This window comes from Herpailurus yagouaroundi, unplaced genomic scaffold (assembly GCF_014898765.1).
Source record: "Herpailurus yagouaroundi ecotype Mexico unplaced genomic scaffold, PumYag 77, whole genome shotgun sequence".
NCBI lineage: Eukaryota > Metazoa > Chordata > Mammalia > Carnivora > Felidae > Herpailurus > Herpailurus yagouaroundi.
The window spans coordinates 6,297,911-6,317,098 of NW_024412388.1; the positions used below are offsets into that span (position 1 = coordinate 6,297,911).

The window sequence follows — 19,188 nt, forward strand, 5'->3', positions numbered from 1 at the left end:
CCCCGGGGACACTCACGCCTGGAGGGACTCGGTCACGGAGCCGATCTGGTTCACTTTGAGCAGGAGGCAGTTGCACGACCTCTCGTTCACGGCCTTGGAAATCCGCTTCGGGTTGGTCACGGTGAGATCATCCCCCACCACCTGGATGCCGGCGCTGGCAGTGAACTTCTGCCAAGCTTCCCAGTCATCCTGGTCGAAGGGATCTTCGATGGACACCACTGGGGAAAAGACAGCCAGGTTTTGCCGGTGAGACCCCAGTGCTGAAGGGCAACCGGGCCTCCTTCCCCTCCCGGCTCGCTGCTTGCCTGGCCTCACCCCTCTCCCGTGCGGGACAGGACCGGCTCCCCGACCCAGCCCTGGAGACACTCTGCCTACCCACCGACTCCTGTGACGGGCAAGTCAGCTCTAGTCCCGGGACCCCAGAGCCGCTAAGTGGGACACTTCCCTGCCCAGGGTGGCTTGAGTTTAGTGCCATCGAGCATAGAGCGGTGGGTTCAGGAAGCCAAGGGCTGGGCTGGTCTTGGCTCCACCCTGGGCACGTTTTTTAGCTTTGAGTTCACGCACGGACTTCCTGGTCTGATTCGTGCTCCAACATTTGCTGACCGCCCTTGGGCACATCACTGACCCGCTCTGTGCCTCAGTTTCCCTCCCGCGTGAACCGGCATTAACGGTGCCCGGAGGAGCGCCGGCTCGCAGTGGGCGGAAAACACTGCAGGTCGGGTTTTCAAGCCTCGCTCCCACCTGTGCAAGGGAGCCAGGACCGCATCTGCTCAGGTGGCTGTGGTGACGGGCAGAAGCCCTGACACTCTGCAAACAACCTAGCACACGTCACTGCCTGGCTGGCATCCTGGACCCACCTCCCGACTCGCCTGCTGCACCGGCACCTCTGTGAAGCCCTCCCCCAGGGAGGTGGGGGCGCGGGTGCCCCACGCACTTTCCCGGGCGCACCGCCACCAGCCGGCAGAGCGCTGCAGGCAGTGGCCGGAGAAGGGGCCGCCCCGAGGACTCACCTGGGTAGTCCCTGATGAAGGACTTGTACAGGTTGGCCAGCTCGTCGGGTGTGATGTACCTGCTGGGGTCATCGGGAGACTTGAAGTCCAGGTCATACTTCCCCGACCTGAAGAACTCAGAAGCGGCCACGTCCATGCCGATGACGACCTTGTCGGTGTAGCCGGCTTTCCCGATGGCATTCTTCAGCAGCTCCAGAGCTGGGAAGAGAGGGTGGCGACAAGATCGGAAGCCAGGCAGGTAGAGCGAAAACTTCCCTGTGACCCCTGCCAAATGGGCACCCTGACAGGAAGACCACGAGATGCTCTGGCCCCAGCCCTCCGTTTCAGTGATTCCAAGTTAACTTTTTTCTGCTTTGGAGCAAGAAACCGTCGGTCAGGGCCCCGGCAGATAACCGAGTGAGAAATTCAGTCTCCACTCTACGAGGCGTTCTCACGGACAGATGCTCCCAAATTTAGCACCCAGGAACAGCTGTGCTGGCCAAGACGCAGTTACGGTGCCCGGCTGAGATCCGCCGTCCCAAGGAATGGGTTCTCAACGGTGCCGAAAGGCTGGGATCCAAGAGGGAGCCCAGTGGACCAAGGGCCCGGGACGGCGAGGGTGACCCCAGCCCAGGCTCTGCTCTGCCTCACGTGGCAGTGCTGCCTGGACGGAAGCGGACAGAGACATTCGGCGCCTGTCCCACACCACACGTCTCCAAACTACCACGTTAAACCGTGAGAGGATCATTTTTTATAGGTCCGAATGGCTGAACATTAGCATTTCGTATAACTGACCCAAAGGGCAGGATGGCCACTCTTTTCTTTCGCTAGCTGCCGCTGAGGGGGACAAAACGTGGCTGAACCCTCCTTCCCTCCTAAAACCAAAAGCTCAGTCTTGTCCCGAGACTCTCTGCGCCCTAGTCAACGCTTACATTTAACTCTGTGCCTAAGGACTCAAGGCCAAACGACGCCGCGTGAGGCTCCCGTGGTGGAACGAGCCGAGGCGGCCGCTGGTCCCGGCGTGGGGCAGACAGCAGCCCGAACACGGAGCGGACTTCAAACCTCTGCCATCGCGACGTGGCCAAGGATGGCAGGAGTAAGCTGTACAGTGAGCCCGTGCCCCACCACCGAGCCTGCTTCAGACTAACCGGGCTGCTCAGAAGTCAAATTAGTAAGGAAATTCCCGGTTACTTTACAAAATAAAGGCCCGGCTCCCACCCCCTTCCCGGAACTCCGCTCGCAGGCGAATGAAAGGTGGAAAGAGCAATGGCCTCGAGCGGCAGGTGCGGGCAGGTGCTGTGCGCCCGGGGACCCCTCTAGGGCCCGTACCTTCTTTGTTCTCCAGGATGTTAGGGGCAAAGCCGCCTTCATCCCCCACGTTGGTGGCGTCTTTTCCGTATTTCTCCTTGATGACGTTCTTCAGGTTGTGGTAAACCTCCGCACCGATGCGCATAGCTTCCCTGAAGTTGGCGGCACCAACGGGGAGGATCATGAACTCTTGCATGGCCAGCTTGTTGCCGGCGTGAGAACCGCCATTGATGACGTTGAAAGCCTGGGGAGAGACAGGCAGATGCCGCATCCAGCCCAGACAATCCCAGCAAGCAGCCCCCTCGCGGCCAGGAGATGCTCACCAGGTCTCCCCTGACGCCTCAGGAACCGCCACCAGGCGCACCTGCGGTCCCGGACTGGCTGCTACCTCAGCGAACACCCCCGACCCAACAAGGCCAGTGGGATTTTCATCCCCCCCGTCGGCAAGGAGGGGCGTGGAGTACGGGGGGGGGGGGTGGAGTCCCCAGCTCAGGGTCACTCTTAGCAAAGGGCAGGTGTGCGCAGTGGAGACCTCCAGAGCTGGCCTGTACCCACGGAGCTGGGACAGTCACATGTGGATGAGATCGAGTGGTGGGAGGCCCCAGGCCCCCACCGGCAAGTACTCCCGGCTCCTCACCTGGGAAGTTCAAAGCCACTCACCGGAACCGGCAGGATGACTTCAGCGTTGCCAGCCAGGTCGGCAATGTGCCGGTACAGAGGCACCCCCTTCTCAACGGCCCCCGCCTTGCAGACTGCCAGGGACACTCCCAGGATGGCGTTTGCACCAAATTTAGCTGGAACAGAAGAGTTCAATTAAGCAGTTTCTTACCCGTAACCCTTAACCCTTCTCCTGCCAGCCTTCTGGCCCGCACTCCGACACAGGAGCGCGGCCAGCCTGGATCCAGACCCATTCCTCTCTACTGCACCCACTTCCGGCGTCCGACCCAGGAACATGGCGGCACGCCGTGTGGACTCATCTGCTTTCTCCCCAGAAGAGAAAGCCCTTTCTCTGGTCTATGAAATTCTGGCAAATTCCACAAACTGCCTCAATCACCGTAAAGCAGAAGCCTCTTTGAAGTAACCCCACGCACAAGCGGTCACCTGGTATTTCTCCTAATATCTACAAACGTGTTTGCTTTTTTAGGTAGGCCTCACGCCCAGCGCAGAGCCTAACGTAGGGCTTGAACTCACGACCCTGAGATCAAGCATCCGATGCTTAACTGACTAAGCCACCCACACACCCCCAGAACAGGTTTTATTATGGTGAGCTGATGGGCTCCGCAGAGCCTGCGGACGATCACGCCGCACAGTCCTTGGTCACACACGGTGACCCTCAGAGGGTCGGAAGGTCTTTGGGAGGCCGGCCGACTCCACCCCCGTCACTCACATTTATTTTCTGTCCCGTCCATCTCGATCATCAGTTTGTCAATCTTCTCCTGCTCCACAACGCTCAGTTTCTGTGGGGAGAAGGGAGGGTCAGCCGCTCGGGGGAGCGTGGTCACTCCCCTCCCCGGAACCCAGACAACTTTGGAACTGTGCCAATCCTGAACCAGTTCTATGCTATGCATTTGTATGGGAGGCAAAAAAAAAGGGGGGGGGGCAGGAAACAAGAGAACCTGGGAGTCACAAAACCGCCTTTTGCTTGGTTTCGCATTCTCAGACGTTTCTCCAAGCACTAGGGAGCCAACGATCAACTGCCCGAGATGCGGACCTGGCGTCACAGAGGTTAGTCTACCTGGGGAGTCCGAAATTACATCCTGTGTAAGGCAGAGAGCTGCCTGGACCGTGCTAAGTAGTGCAATTTTTTTGGGCAATAAATAAATAACAGAACTCTGTTCATGCCAACGAGCTGTGGTCCTCGAAGGTTAAGTGACAGGACCACCCCTCTTGGGTACCCTCAGTGACGGCAAACTTCACGTTCTCGAGGGAGATAGGACTTTTGCAAGTAGGTAGTCCAATCATTCAGCAAAATGCTTGATGACTGATCAAAATGAGTGTTTCCAGTATAAAGGAATAAAACTGGGGTCTCTTTTTTTTTTTTAATGTTTATTATCAAGAGAAAGACAGAACATGAGCAGGGGAGGGGCGGAGAGAGAGGGAGACACAGAATCCGAAGCAGGCTCTGGGCTCTGAGCGGTCAGCACAGAGCCCGACGCGGGGCTTGAACTCACGGACCGCGAGACCATGACCTGAGCCAAAGTCGGATGCCCAACAAACTGAACCACCCAGGTGCCCCAAAACTGGTGTCTTAAAGGGACATCTGGCTGACTCAGCCCACAGAGCATGCAACTCTGGATCTCGAGGTTGTGGGTGTGAACCCCACACTGGGTACAGAGATTACTTCAAACAAAAAAGCAAAAACAAAAAAAAACAAAAAAAAACACCCCAAAGCACTGGTGTCCTAAAACCTGGCTTAAAACAATTTACTAAAAGGTAGCATTACTTTAAAAACTTCATAATTAATAAAAATATATGATTTTATTTATAAAGTGCTTTGTATACAAATTAAAATACGAAAGGAAAACCACGTATTACTTCATCATGCCACGTCAATAACTTGGTATCTTTTGCTGTTTTCACAAAGCACGTTTGGCCATAGTCAGCCGTCAGCCACGCAAGACGGCTCCAGGTAGACCCTCGCCAGGAAGAGCGTGAAGACGGCTTCCTTTCCCCAGAGGGAAGAGAGATGCCCAGGAAAGCCCTTCTCACTGCGTTAGTCACACCAGGTAAGGGCACCCGGGCACAAAGAACGAAGGGGTGCGTGGAGGTGCCCGGGAGACCGGGTCGGAGCACGTGAGCCGGCAGAGCAGCCACGAGAAACCACCTGGGGACCCATCACCGAGGCCCGCAAAGGCCAGGCCGAGGTAAGCCAGCCGGGGACAAATAACAGAGGGGCCTGTGCGCCCCTGGGAACAGGATGAGTTCAAGGAGGGGAGGCACACACCCAGGAGGCACGGACGGCCGCTGCAGTTGGCTCCAGGCCTGAGAAGGCTTCCCCAGCCAGGGGCTTTTAAATCCTTCTTGCCCTCGCCGGTGCCCCGGGAGTTGGGGTGGGGTGGGGCGGGGTGGGGCAGGGCTGAGGCAGGAGTGGGTTGGGCTGGTGGGTCCCCTCCTTACTTCACCCTACTTTTATGATACACTGAGGTCCCAAGTTAAATTTTATTCAACCAGAGCTCTGTTGTTTAAAAGAAAAAGCCAGTAAAACTAAAGTAAATAATTCCACGGTTCGTGAAAAATGGTCGGTCACCGTGGATACTCTGCTCAACACCCAAGAGCCGCTCTTAAAATCTGGATCTTAACTTCCCAAAGGTCAAGATAGTTGGAGGGAAAAATCATGAGACGGTCTCCCGTCGCTCTGGTCCAATTCCATGCGCTGTTAGGTGTGGACGCAGGCAGGGGGTGGATTAGTAAAGGTGAGGTCATTCTCATGCAGGACAGGGAATCCAACTGGCTCCTTTAGCTCTCAGAATAAGCTCTTCCATAACCAGGAAAGCCCACTGGCCTGGGAGACGCTCTGATGGCATTAATACATTAGTTATCAGGAGGCAGGTCCTACCTTGCTAATCAGGGCAGGTGCAATAGTTTTATTGATGTGCTCAACAGCCTTTGAGACACCTAGAAGGAACAATCAAATCAAATTACCGGCATTAATGAAAAACAGGCGTGAGCAGCACTGAGCGAACCACCAAGGATATTAACCCAGATATTCAGAAGCCCGCCCAGAGACCTTAAACGGGACCGCTTTCAAATCCCCATTTCTGTCCCCCCAAGATTGGGGTATTTTCTGGCCCAGTCTGAGTGCTCTTACCTAGGACCCCCAAGGATTAGAGCCACACACAGAGCAACCATCTCAGAATGTCTGAAGGGAAGTTAGTTGGAAGACCATGCACTGGGAACCAGCCGCAGACACTAAAGGATGCCCCGTGTATTACCTGTGTGCACAAGGCTGGTGCCAGGAACTCATTAATATACTTAACGGGTCTGGAGACACCTGACCAGTAGAGATTGACAGAGAAGGAAAAAAGACAGACTCAGAAGAGAACAGGCTGTGAAGGACAGGGAATGAGAGAAAAGAGAGGAGACAGGAAGGCAGGAAGAGTCCTCGGGACCACGGGTTCACCCTCATTACAGTCCAGGTGCTGCAAGGCCTGCTTGGGACCAGTATCCGCCTGAGCCGGGAGCAGCGGGAACCCGTGGGAGATAATCCCCGGAGCACTGGCTGCGGACTTCCCTAGCTCACTTCATCACCACCCCTCCCCTGCAGTCTTTTCAGACCTTTTCCCGAATCGCCCTTCTCTGAAAATTTAATGCCACGGATATGCTATACTCCTATTTATATACTGTGGCCCTTTGGAGGACCATAAAACAAAGTAATATTGTAGGATTTTTTTTTTCTTTTTTTAATTTTTTTGCCTCCCCCAAGAACCAATTCCTACCCCTGGGGCGATACTGCTCTGTTGAGAAGGCATGGTCTAGGCCCCAGCTGCTGTTCTGTGATTTGGCCACACAGATTATGTCTACGGTAAGGCGAACTTTGCAAGACAGTAACAGGCCGATCTGTGCACAGCCCAGCAGAGGCTGGCTTTGCCAGGTCCGCGAATCCCCCAACAGAAAGATCAAGCTGCCAGGACTGGTCTGTAGGTGAGCCATTAGCCAGGCCTTCCACACACTCTACTGAGACCAGCCCCTTGGAGAGGGATGATGGTCTGGAAGGCCTGCGGAGCCCTCCTGGGAACACGGCAAGGCTCTTGCGCTACAGTTCCCTAAGCAGGAATTTTCCAGATTGGACCAAGTGCAGTACAAATGAGCATAAAACTCTTGCCCCTGAGCGCACAGGTTTAGGAAGGCTGGAATCAACATGCCAACCCTCCCAGCTCCCCCAGGCACAGAGTACACGCTCACCATCGACACCATGGGCCACATCAGGGTGTGCCATCCTCAAATACAAGGCACGTGGAGAGTGGGGAGGCTGTGACAGGCCGGGAGCAGGGGCTGGAGGCGTGGACGAGGCACGCAGCCACGCTCCAGAGGCAGGCAGGGGTTCTTACCTTTGCCCATGTAGCGTGTCTTGTCATTGTCGCGGAGCTCGAGGGCCTCGTAGATACCAGTTGAGGCACCACTGGGCACAGCGGCTCTGAAGAGACCTGGACGTTGAGGGAGGGAGAAATCGTGACCGAGAGACACAGTCCCAGCCCTTGCGGAGTCCCACCCACTCACAGATGGCAGCTGTCGGGAAACACGTCCTTCCACCACCTGGGGGACTCAGATGGTCGGTCTCTCCTGCCCTTCACGTGGGGACCATTCTCCAACACGGACCCTATGGCAAAGCTGGTGAATCTCTCTAGTTTCAAGAAAAAGTTTTCAAGCAGAGCTTCTCAGATGTTCCGGTGCGCAAACGATCACCTGGTAACCTTGTTAAGATGCAGGTTCCGAAACGGGAGGCCGAAGACTCTGTGCCTGTATCTCTAACAAGCACCCCGTTCGTGTCCTGCAGCTGGTCTGTGACCACCCCCCGGTGGCACCGCCCCACAGAAATTCGATGCAAGCCACTTATGAGGTTTAAGATCTTCTAGTAGCTACACTGAAGTCGGAAAGTAAAACCAAGGGGCGCCTGGGTGGCTTAGTTGGTTAAGCATCTGATTCGGCTGGGGTCATGATCTCACGGTTCGTGAGTTCGAGCCCCGCGTTGGGCTGATAGTGTGACACCTTCTTGAGGTTCATTCTCTCTCTCTCTCCCCCCCCACCTCTAAAAAGAAACAAATAAACTTGTAAAACCAAGAGAAATTAATATATTCTTTAACCCACTGTTATCAAAAACATGATCATTTCCACGCGTAACCAATAAAAACATGCGGAGATATAAAAAATAAGGACAGTACAGGTACGAGCTTGGGAACACTGGAAGGCGATCAAGCACCACGCTATGCCATCCTGGGGACACGGAACCAGCCGTCTGGCTAGACCTACACTACGGAGCATAAACGTAGCTGATCTTGGAAAAGGACGCTGTTAAGAAAGACACTGCGGGGATCTGGCACTGCAGGCAGACAGGTTCAGGGCAGCAGGAAGTGAAGGGGGCCTCTAGAAACTACTTGAAACCGTAAGGGATTTCCCCACCTGAGATATGAGAAGGCAAAGGAACAAAGGAAAAAAAAAATCAAGCAGGCATTTTAAATAAACGGTCCGTAAGTCTGCCTGCGTCACTGCGGTGATGGTGTGTGCAGGACACGTGGTCTCTTGACACGGGCCCTGGCTTTCTAGGTCCCCACCAGGCACCGGACGAGGTGAAGGAGCCACAAAAGCAAGCAAGTGACCCTGATGTAACTATGGACTCTGGGCAACGATGGGCCAAGGCAGGTTCCAATGTTAACAAATGTCCCACTCCGGTGGGGGACGCTGTGCACGTGTGGGGACCGGGGGCCTGTGCTCTCTGTACCTTTTGCTGGATTTTGCTGTGAACTTAAAACTGCTCTTAACAGTAAATAAATAAAAAAAAAAAGTGATGAAAGGCTCTTCACAAATCCACTATTTCCTGTCTTTGAAAAGCATCGACAGACACACAAGAGAAAACTTTCCGTTCGTTTAAATTTCAAAAAAATATTTGGTCATTTTTAAGTGTTTCAAAGAGAATGCTTCCCCCCTCCCCCCAACAATCTTCTAGTATCTTGAATCCTGTTTTCACTGTTGGTTCAAGTCCGTTAACTTCCAAATGGAAAGTTCCATGCTGTGAGCAAGCCAGTCTTGCCAGCCGCGAGGAAATTCCCAGCACTCTCCTCGAACCCTGGGGTATTTGGCACGAAGCACGTGCTGTGAAGAAACCCTGTGCCGACAGCACCCGCCACAGCAAGGAACCGTGGGCAGGGCAGGAAGGGAAGGGCCGGGGTTTCTACAGACCATGACTCAGCTCTGAGCGGCAGGTCTGTGCGCTCAGCGCCGCTGGGTGATTCTGCCTGAGGCTCCTTTTCCGACCCCACCCAAGGTCCATTTAGAAACCAGCTCAGACATCGCTGGACGGAACACACCAAATTTCCTTAAAGTTAAAAACTGCCAAAAGCTTTTAAGACTCCCCATTTAAGGGGCGCCTGGGTGGCTCAGTCGGCTGACTGTCTGACTCTTGATTTTGGCTCGGGGCATGATCTCAGTTTTGTGAGATCGAGCCCCGCGTCAGGCTCCGCGCTGAGTGCGGAGCCTGCTTGGGATTCTCTCTCCCCTTCTCCCCACTTGAGGGCACTATGAAAAGAAACATAAAAAAAGAAGCCTCCATTTTTCCCACGTGGACAAATCCCTCGAGGGAGGACTTACAGCTAGGCAGAAAACAAGAGCCTATGGAATGGCCCAACACCCAAATGTTAAGAGCTGTCCCCAATCCTTGGTCTAAGAGTGATTTCTGGAAACAAAGAGAAGGCTTCACATACACTTGCCCTCCTCTGATCTTTCCTTTTCAACGGAGAAAGCTCCGTCCTACCACATCAGATCGGCCATGCCGGTGACAGCAAGCTAAGAAGCAAACGAGCGATGGGCCCTTTTAAGGACGAGGAATGGTCTTTCTTCTCCTCACTGACCTAGGAACCAGCCTGCTTTCTGTTTTAAATACTAAGAAGCAGCAGGACAAGGACCCCATGTCTGGCAACCCTCCCCACCTCCTCCCAGTCAGGAACCACAACCTACCAGCACATGGGGATCAGACGGAAGGCTTTCACGAGACCCACCTTTTCTTACCTAAGGCTCTGTCGTTTAATTAAAAAAAGAGGGGGGAGGGGGGGAGTGTGGTAGCAGAACTGCGGAAAGGAAGGCCCACGTACCTTTGGAGGTATAGAGGTCCACCTCAACGGTGGGATTCCCACGAGAGTCGAAGATCTCTCTGGCATGCACCTTGAGGATAGACATGGTGACTTCCTGTGGGGAAACACAGTTCATATTTTCCATAAACCATAATGCAGTTTTGGGTCGTTCATTTAAAGAATCACTTCTGAGGGTTCCTGGACTAGAAAGAAAGAATTCGTACCGGACAGATATTGAATGTAAGGCTGACAAGAGTCGGGAAGCCTGCTGGACCCAGCTCTGCAGGGCCTAAAAAACCCCAGCAGCCCAGGGCTTGTCCTCTAAGCAAAGAAAGCCAGAAAATGTGCGCCAGGGAGAACCCAAAACCACCGGAAAGATTCATGTGCTGCTGGCATGCGGAACAGCAGAGGAGGAGGCAGTCTGAAACGGGTTATTGTCAACAGTTCCCAACGAGGGCTGGCGTGGGAATGGAAGGACCAAGTAAGGACCAAGGGGACGTGAAGGTCGTGAGCAAACCCACCCAGGGCAAAAAACAAACAAAAAAACCAACAACCCTGATGTGATCCGAGGAGGAAAACCTGATTTGTAGTGGAACAGTGAATAGCTAGGGACATAAGCAGTAAGATGTTCAACTGCTGGACATTGGATGCTCAGAAATTTTGAGGCCAGGAGTGTCCTTGGTCTGTGCGCAATCTGTGCCATTGCCAGTTTCACGCTTCACCGTACTTGGACCTTTACCAAGACCGGATGCACAGTGACATCTAATTAGTATTTCTTTCAACAGGCATTTTACCCATTCAAAAAAACTCACTTAGGAAATATCCTAAGTTGAAAGAATAAAGTTCTATTTTTGTTTTTTAAAAAAATTTTTTTAATTTTCTAAAATAGGCTCCATGTCCATTGTGGGGCCTGAGCTCATCACCCTGAGATTGAGTCACATGCTCTGAGCCAGCCAGCACCCCCCCAACACAGATTCTATCTTTGAATGCTAAGATGCTTCATGGGAAGAGGCCTTCTTTGAAAGCACAAACAAACAAAAGATCTGCCACAAACAGCAAATACCAGATCCTCAAAGAAAGCCCTCTCTCACCTTCCCCTCCAGGGGCTCCCAAGGAAGAAATGAACTTCTAGGACTGAAAGAGGCCTAGTGGAATTGGGCGAGTGTTCAGAGCCATTATCTAGCTGGGCTCCTCTCCAGTATCTTGCCTGGAATGTTCTGAAGCAGCAAATGGCATCTTTCTTTTTTATGTTTCAAAATTAGACACTGAAGTCACCGCTGTGGCTTCGCTGTCTAGGTTAACAATGGAGTTTTATTCATTAGCCAACAAAAAAAGGCATATAGTTTTTATTATCTTACAAAAAGGCAAATTCGTTTACACGTATTTTTTAGCTTCATGCTTTCGGTTGAGTCCGAGTTTTGGCAAATTATACCTGTGTATGATTGCCACCACCAGACAAAAGAGTCCCCTCAGGCACTTTGCTGTCAAGCTCCCCCCCCACCCGAGGCTGCCAGCCTCACTTTATAGGTTTTAAATGCGCTTTTATTTTTTAAATGTGTATTTATTTTGGGAGAGAGTGGAGGAGGGGCAGAGAGAGGGAGAGACAGATGCACTTTTAAACATATCTTTATTACACTATGTCCTCAGGCAGTTGTAAGATCTCATATTTTGTTTCATGTTAGAGACATTAAGACAAAGTATTCAACTTATTTCAGGGTGTGAAAATAAAATTAAATTTAAATTGGATAGGAAACTATTCCTGCAGTCATTAACGTTCAATAAGCAGAGACAGCAAGGAGAGCTGGTCTCCACAGCTCATCGGCCTGGACCCCGGTCCAGGGGCAGCACGTGTGGACCGGGCGGTCAAGGGCCGACGTGTGTCCTCGGCTGCGAGTCACCGACGGGCCACACCACCCAGAGGGAAGCCCACATTGTAGGGGGAAAACGAACAGGAAGTTTTCGTAAAAAGACATCCTTTCTATGTCAGATCGGGGGCCGACTGCGAGTGGCCAGGCCGGGCAGCGGGAGCAGCTCCAGCCTGACCTGGGCGAGGTCGCCTGGAGGGCTTTCCCCTTTATGCAACGGTTCTGCCGCAGCCTCCTTAAGAATAAGGACTTTCTGAAGTTCCATTCATTAGTCGCTGCTCCTTCCGTCCCCCAGCCGCCCGACTGCAGGCCGAGGGCCCCCAGCCGGGAGCAGGGGCTGCTGGTGGGGGGAGGGGATCGCAGCTTCCTGGGCATCTCTCCCGTCCCTGCCCCTTCCTCCATTTTAGGAAAGGCCTGGCGCTAATGAGCACCGGAGTTAGGCCCGAATCTTCCCCAAAGCCCTGCACCCTCCACGCGTGCCGCGTCCTACTCCCGAGCTCCCGCAGGTTAGGAGGCCCCATGAGTCCATAATCGCTGGCTAATCAGATCCTGCCCCCGCCCCGGGCAAAGCCCGGCGCCGCGCCCCTGGTCCCGGAGGCCGGCTCGCACGTGCCGACCCGCCCCTTCCACGTCCCCGCCGGACTCAAGGGCAGGACCCCCCAGGCCTGGGCGCCGGCTCGGCAGCCCTGCCCCAAGCCCCTACCTGACCGCCGGATAGCGCTGCCCGGGAAAGAAGCAGAGGGTGCCGCACACACCAAGCGCGAGGATAAGCCGTAAGGTCTCAGCGCGCCGAATGCTCTAAGCGGGTCTCCGCGCCGCCTGCCCCGACTTCCTGCCCAGCTCCTCGAGGCCCCGCCCACTTCCCCCCGCCCCCCGGCCCGCCCCCGCCACGGCGCCTCGTCATTGGCCTGGCGTGCCGTCATTCGGGCCCGCACCTCCCTGGAGGGGGCGGGATTGCAGCGGCCGTTGCGGCCCGGAGGGGGAAGCGACTCCCCAGGACGGGGAGCAGAGTGGGGCCGGGGGGACCCCGACTTCCCCATGGCTGTGTAGGGGTGCGGGCCAGCCCCCGTCCCGACGCCCTCCACTCCCGCCCCGCGCTGGGACCTCTGGCCGAGCGGGGTCTGCGGTGCCGGGGCCCCGGGGAGGGGCGGGGTGGGGCGGCCGGCATGAGGGTTCGGGGCTCCGTCACGTACTCCGAGTCCCGCACGCACGCAGCGTCGCTCCGGCGCCGCACGTCCGGCCCACGACCTTGGCGACGACCTGCGCTGCCCTCCCCCCCCCCCCCTTCCCGGCCTGCCCCGCTCCGCAGCGGGGTGCAGGAGACCGGGTCGGCCTGGAGACGTCGGTGGCCTCCACCCGGCTCCCAGGCCGGGTTTGCTGCGCGGCCTCGGGGCCCGGTGTTGGGGGCCACGTGCGCCCGCCCGCGGTTGCGTGCTGCGCGCCTGGCCGCCCGCCTGCCGCGGTGACCCGGTCGTTTTGTTCTTGTGCGTCGGTCAAAGGGTATCAGGCGACGTGGCCGAAAGGAAGTTAACTTCCCCACAGTTGGAGCTGATGCCTTTTGAGCACTTCCTACGTGCTAGGCACTTCTCCACGTGCGTCCCCTGTGGTCCTTCGGCCTTTAGCTCTTAATGTTGCATCTGCAAAGAAGACTTCGTGTTCCTCCCTTTCTCACCCGATACCTGTGAACCATAGGCGTTATGATTTGGGACTGGAATTTCACACAGACCCGGGGGAGTTCTCAAAGCTCAAAGCAGGCGGTATTCCACGGTAGTCTGGCAAATGAAAAACGGGAAAGTGTGGGTGCTGCGATTTCACCTTTTTGATCCAGAAAGAACTGCTACCCATTTAGAATCAGCCCCGTAGCACATTCTCCTCGTCCAAGGAAGAGCTAAGGCAATTACTTCATTTTCTGTTATCGTTAAATTTGTATTTGTCAGCCGCCTTCTTGGTCTGTAAATCTGAGAGCTAAAATGTCACGTATCTCTTTTCTGCATTGCCTTGCAGGTAGAGACTCAAATGTGTGTTCGAATTTAATATTTCTTTTGGCCAGTTGCAAAACCTCTTTTCTTCCTTCACTCCTAACATTTTTATCCCCTGAGCTACTGGCTTAGGTTTCCAAGGCACTGGTGCACAGTATTGTGTTTCCCATTGGCTAAGCAAGAATTTTAGGATTAAATTCAGCTTAAAAAAACAAGGAAATTGCAAAATGTTTCCTAAAGAATTATGTGAATTCTGCAAGCAGAGTTTGTGATTTCACCAATACACTGGATGTTTCAGACTGCTTAAAACCTAGATCCGGGCCCCATGACTCAGCAGCTAAATCAACAGCCAACAACTACTCAGCATTTATAACTACGGAAATCAGACTCCTAGAGCTCATATTCAGAGCAATTCTAAGGCGTGGCCCTGAAAGGGCTCCAAAACAATCTCTCTTTTACATTAACATGGTTAGAGCGATAAAGATAGAAAGACAAGGCTCTCTGGCCAGACCCAATGAATCTAGCAGGAAATCAAATGCAGAACCTGATCTCAGCTGCTGTTGCAAGATTTTTAGAGGCCACGGCATAGCGTTCTGAGCCAGCACCTCGACCTCAAATTGCAGCTCAAATGTTAATGATTGGTAGAGATGCCCCTCCCATCTTTTCCCAGATCCACAGGCTGCCAAACGCCCTCCCCGTCTCCCCAGCTCCTGAGGCTTTGTTAGCAGGCGGGGCTCACGTTTGCCTCCGGTCCAGTGCAGGAGCATTTACTTTGTTACGGGCATTTAGTTATTACTGATCACTGACCGAATGCTTGTTGAGCGATTTCTGCGGCGCCGTATCAAAAGCACTCACCTTCCTGGTGGGCGGGGAGGGGGTACGAGCATCCAAGGCTGATACCAGAAGACCACCCTGAAGCACTTCAGATATAGCTCCTGAAAGACATTTGCTGACTGACACCAGGACTGTGGGGAGGTGAATCTTGCAGCAGCCTACGACCCACCTGGGTTACTGATTCCATCTGTGGCACTTATGTGCGCCTCTAGTTGAAAACTGCTGGCCGGCCACAAAAGTGACCTGCCTTTTTCAGAAGGCGGGTCTGTAGCCAGATAGAAAGTTCAGGGTTGGATAAGGGGCCTGAGGGTGGTAAGCGATCGGAGGAGAACAGAGGACCGGCAGGGGGTCCTGAGTGATTGGCCTCTCCTCCTAACAGACTATGAGGGTTTCATGTTTATTACTAAGTGGTTCACATATATCAAAGAATACATACAGTGTATCTGGTGTAAAGAATAATAAAAGAAAAGAATAACTAACGTTTGTGTACCCATCACCAGCGTAAGCAATGGGACATCTGCGATGCCATTAATGTCCCTGTGTATTCTTCTCTGGCCCCAGACGGGGCAGCATCTGATCCAGTATCCACCAACCTTGTGCTTATTATTCCCTTGCTTCTCTTTACAGTTGTTTAATATTTTTTGGACTTGACATAGATATCATCATACATTGTAGCCTTTTGTTACAATTTTTGGGGGCTCAGCTTGACGTCTGTAAGCTCCGTCATAGATGGCTCATTTTCAGGGATGTAGTATTCCATTGTGTGAATAACAACACACTTTTTGTTTTTAATCAATGGGTATCTATCTGGGTGGTTTCCTAGTTCTTTTTTTACTTGTTAGCACCAACAACGCCGGGATGAACCTTGTTGCAAATGTCTCCTGAGTGCAGGCGCAAGTTTCTCCAAGACGCATGCATACCTTGGACGTACAACCAGATGTGGCTCACGAATGTGATCATCTTCAACTGTTTTCCAAAGTACCTGTACCTCCAGACACTTCCACCAGCAACGTATATGAGTGCTGACCCAGTTTGAGATGGAAATTCCACTCTTCCCCTGCAATTTTTTTTTCTAGAAATTTGATTGATTCTCAACTCCCCACCCTTTCAAGTCCTTCGCTGAAAGAAATCCACATGTCCTCATCGTACATCGCAGTCAACCCTCTACTTTTGTGGTAGCTTTGAGGGCGTGTCTTAGGGCTTTCTGCTGTCAGCAGCCCTCTCCTTTGCCTTCTTCAGGGGTGACTTCGCAAAATCAGCAGGAGGAAGTAGGGATCGGGCAAGACACGGATTTAGGAAGACGGAGCACACTATGGTTTTTAAACAAAGTCACTGCTAGGAGGGTATTTAGGGGTGCCCAGGTGAGAGGAGGAAGGAGGAGATAGACTCAACTTAAAATATGCACAGGAGGGGCACCTGGGTGGCCCAGTCGGTTGAGCATCCAACTTTTTTCTTTTTTAATTTTTTTTAACGTTTATTTATTTTTGAGAAAGAGAGAGACAGGGCATGAACAGGGGAGGGTCAGAGAGAGAGGGAGACACAGAATCGGAAGCAGTCTCCAGGCTCTGAGCCGTCAGCCCAGAGCCCGACGCGGGGCTCGAACTCACGGACCGCGAGATCGTGACCTGAGCCGAAGTCAGATGCTGAACCGACTGAGCCACCCAGGCGCCCGGAGCATCCCCCTCTTGATGTCAGCTCAGGTCGTGGTCTCACGGAGATCCAGCCGCGTATCAGGCTCTGCACTCACAGTGCGGAGCCAGCTTGGGATTCTCTCTGTCTGCCCCTCCTCCGCTTGTTCTCTCTCTCCCTCTCTCTCAGCGTAAACATTAAAAACAACAACAACAACCACCGAGGGAAGTTAGGGAAGCAAGGAGCAGGCACCTTTGAGCAGAGTTCCCCTTGGAGGAGCCCGTGAAGGAGAGCACGTGGGGACGTAAGGGGCTCCAGACCGGCAAGAGGAAATCGGCCTAAAGGACAGAGGGAAGGGTCTCTAACTTGGAGCCTTAATTCCTTTGTCTTTGAAATGACGCAATAATCCTAACCTCAGGAGACAGCCTTGAGCTGTAAGAGCCCCAGGTAGAGCTTTCTCATCAGCATGGGAATCATCTCTCAAAGCTGGGACGAAGGCCTGGGAGCTGCCCAGATCTCCAACAGCAGCAGGGACAGGTCTCTAGGGTGTTTTTGTTTGTTTGTTTGTTTTGTTTTTTTAAATCCCTATCTGTTCCCACTCTGTTTTCCTCTGAGTTCTAAAGGTTGTCACTTAAATGGAGGCCCAGGCAGCTGCAACTCTAGAGGCCGAGAAACATCCCGTTGATGTGGCCAACGCGGAGGGATCATGCCTGTCAGCTAGGCGGGTGGCATTTCTAGAGGCAAAGGAGTGCAGAACCCTCAGACGGCCCACTCCAAAATGCCCATCACTGCCAAGGAAGGAGAGGCCAGAGGACGCACGCAGTGTGTGAGCTCCGGATGGAAAAGCAGGGGCTGAGTTCTTCAGAGGAGGGTTGGCCCCTTGTGATTCACTGAGAGTAGGCTTTCCGTGGGGCTTCACAAGGACCTCAAGATAACGAGAAACTTCTCCCTCCACCTATCATAGATGGATGTTACTGAGGCCTCATTACCTGCCAGGTACGGCCCACTTACCTGTCAACAAGACCAAGAATGGGTTCCGTGCGATCATCTCCACTTCTCAAAGCACAGAGAGGCTGGTTGACTCACCCAAGGCCGCAGCTAGTGAACGGAGGCACCGGGGGACCGACAGCTCTCGCCCCCAACCAGTTAGCATCCTGCTCCTCCAAGATGAAGTTCACCTTGTCCTTCCTTGGATTTTAACGGGCTGCCACAACACTAAGCTTAGTCCCAGGAGCTTCCCCTTAACTAGTGTCTCTACCCGTGACCTGTAACCCCTGCACAGGATTAAATTAACTAATTTAAATTCTGAATGTAATTTTTAATCTGTAGCAGCTTCCGGTTGAGGCACAAGACTCACGAAGTCTTCATTATCTGCTGGATATTGTAATTCTCTCCAGAAGGGGTTTGGAGCTGGAAGGAGAAAGCAGCTTGCAGAATCCGAGTGGCCGTTACATTGTATTGCAGTTTGAGTTCCAATTACAAAATGTCCCAACCCCACACTCGTGGGGGCGTGTGGGAGCATTTCCCAGACAAAAGGGTAGAAAATCTCTCTGATTTTCTGCACTCTAGGGTTCCCTAGGAGCGAGGTCCCTGGACCTCTTTTATCAGAATTCCCTAGATTACTCTTACTTGTTTGATTGCTTCCTGATGCTCAGGAAAGTGCCAAGGAGAGAATGGATTTCAGCACAGCATTTGTCAGAGCCTGTTAGGATATTCTTTTTCTTTTTTCTTTTTTTAATGTTTATTTGAGGCAGGGAGGGACAGAGAGAGAGGGAGACACAAGAAGCAGGCTCCAGGCTCTGAGGTGTCAGCACAGAGCCCAACGTGGGGCTTGAACGCGTGAACCATGAGATCATGACCTGAGCTGTAGTCAGACGCTTAACTGAGTCACCCAGGCGCCCCTAGATATTCTGGTGGTTAGAAGGGCAATGCATACTGGGTAGGCTTATTTTTATTTTTATTTTTTTAAGCTTATTTGTTTCTTTTGAGAGGCGGGGGAGGAACAGAGAGAGAGAGGGAGAGAGAGAATCCCAAGCAGCCTCCTCAATGTCAGTGCAGAGCTTGACGTGGGCTCGAACTCATGAACCGTGAGATCATGACCTGAGCCGAAATCAAGTCGGACGCTTAACCGACGGAGCCACGCAGGTGGTCCCAGACTGGGGAGATTTGTAACTGGCCGACTGGGTCTCCTAAGGGGCGGTCCCCAAACTGAAAGCTTGCTCCTTGATGAGGGCAGTTGAGGACACGCAGCTAAAAAGTCACAGGTCATTAGAGCCGGGTGGGACAGCTGCGCCAGTGAATGGCTGACTCAGGATTTGCACCAGGCAGGCCAAGCCAAGATGCCGGGGTGACCAACTGCTCCCCCGCCGCACCCCCCGAGGAGCTTCTGAGCGCCGCCTGCCATGCCCACGGCACCCGTGGAAGGACTTCTCAGAAAAAGTGGGCGGTTACCTCCTGGATGCAGCTGAGTTTGTGACATTCGCGGGACGCCTGCCTGCGTGGCTCAGTCGGCTGAGCTGCCGACTCTTGATTTCGGCTCAGGCCATGATCTCACAGTTCATGAGTTCGAGCCCCGTGTCGGGCTCTGCACTGTGCCAGCTCAGAGCCTGCTTGGAAGCCTTTCTCCCTCTCTCTCTGCCCCTACCTGGCATATGCTCTCTCTCTTTCAGAATAAATAAACAAGCTAAAAAAAAAAAAAAAGCTTTATAAAAAGAGAAATTGTGATATTTGGGCACCTGGCTGGCTGAGTCAGAGGAGCATGTGAACTCTTGATCCTGGGGTTGTAAGTCTGAGTCCCATGTTG

At 53.3% G+C, this 19,188-nt stretch overlaps 1 protein-coding gene across 2 annotated transcripts in view; it reads right to left on the minus strand.

Annotated features, from left to right (window-relative positions):
• The window catches only part of ENO1 (enolase 1), a 15,087-nt gene extending 2,308 nt beyond the window's left edge, over nt 1-12,779 (minus strand). The window contains exons 1-9 of one of the 2 annotated variants that reach the window (XM_040460470.1): nt 12,647-12,779; nt 10,100-10,193; nt 7,346-7,441; nt 6,230-6,288; nt 3,685-3,754; nt 2,958-3,091; nt 2,319-2,541; nt 1,011-1,208; nt 17-218 (exon numbers count right to left, since the gene is read on the minus strand). In XM_040460470.1, coding sequence (XP_040316404.1) covers nt 17-218; nt 1,011-1,208; nt 2,319-2,541; nt 2,958-3,091; nt 3,685-3,754; nt 6,230-6,288; nt 7,346-7,441; nt 10,100-10,184 — 1,067 coding nt within the window. In that variant the 5' untranslated portion in view covers nt 10,185-10,193; nt 12,647-12,779. Of the gene's footprint in view, nt 1-16; nt 219-1,010; nt 1,209-2,318; nt 2,542-2,957; nt 3,092-3,684; nt 3,755-5,853; nt 5,913-6,229; nt 6,289-7,345; nt 7,442-10,099; nt 10,194-12,646 lie in introns of both variants that reach the window. The other variant, XM_040460460.1, reaches the window with a different exon arrangement.
• Between the last annotated feature and the right edge of the window lie 6,409 nt (nt 12,780-19,188).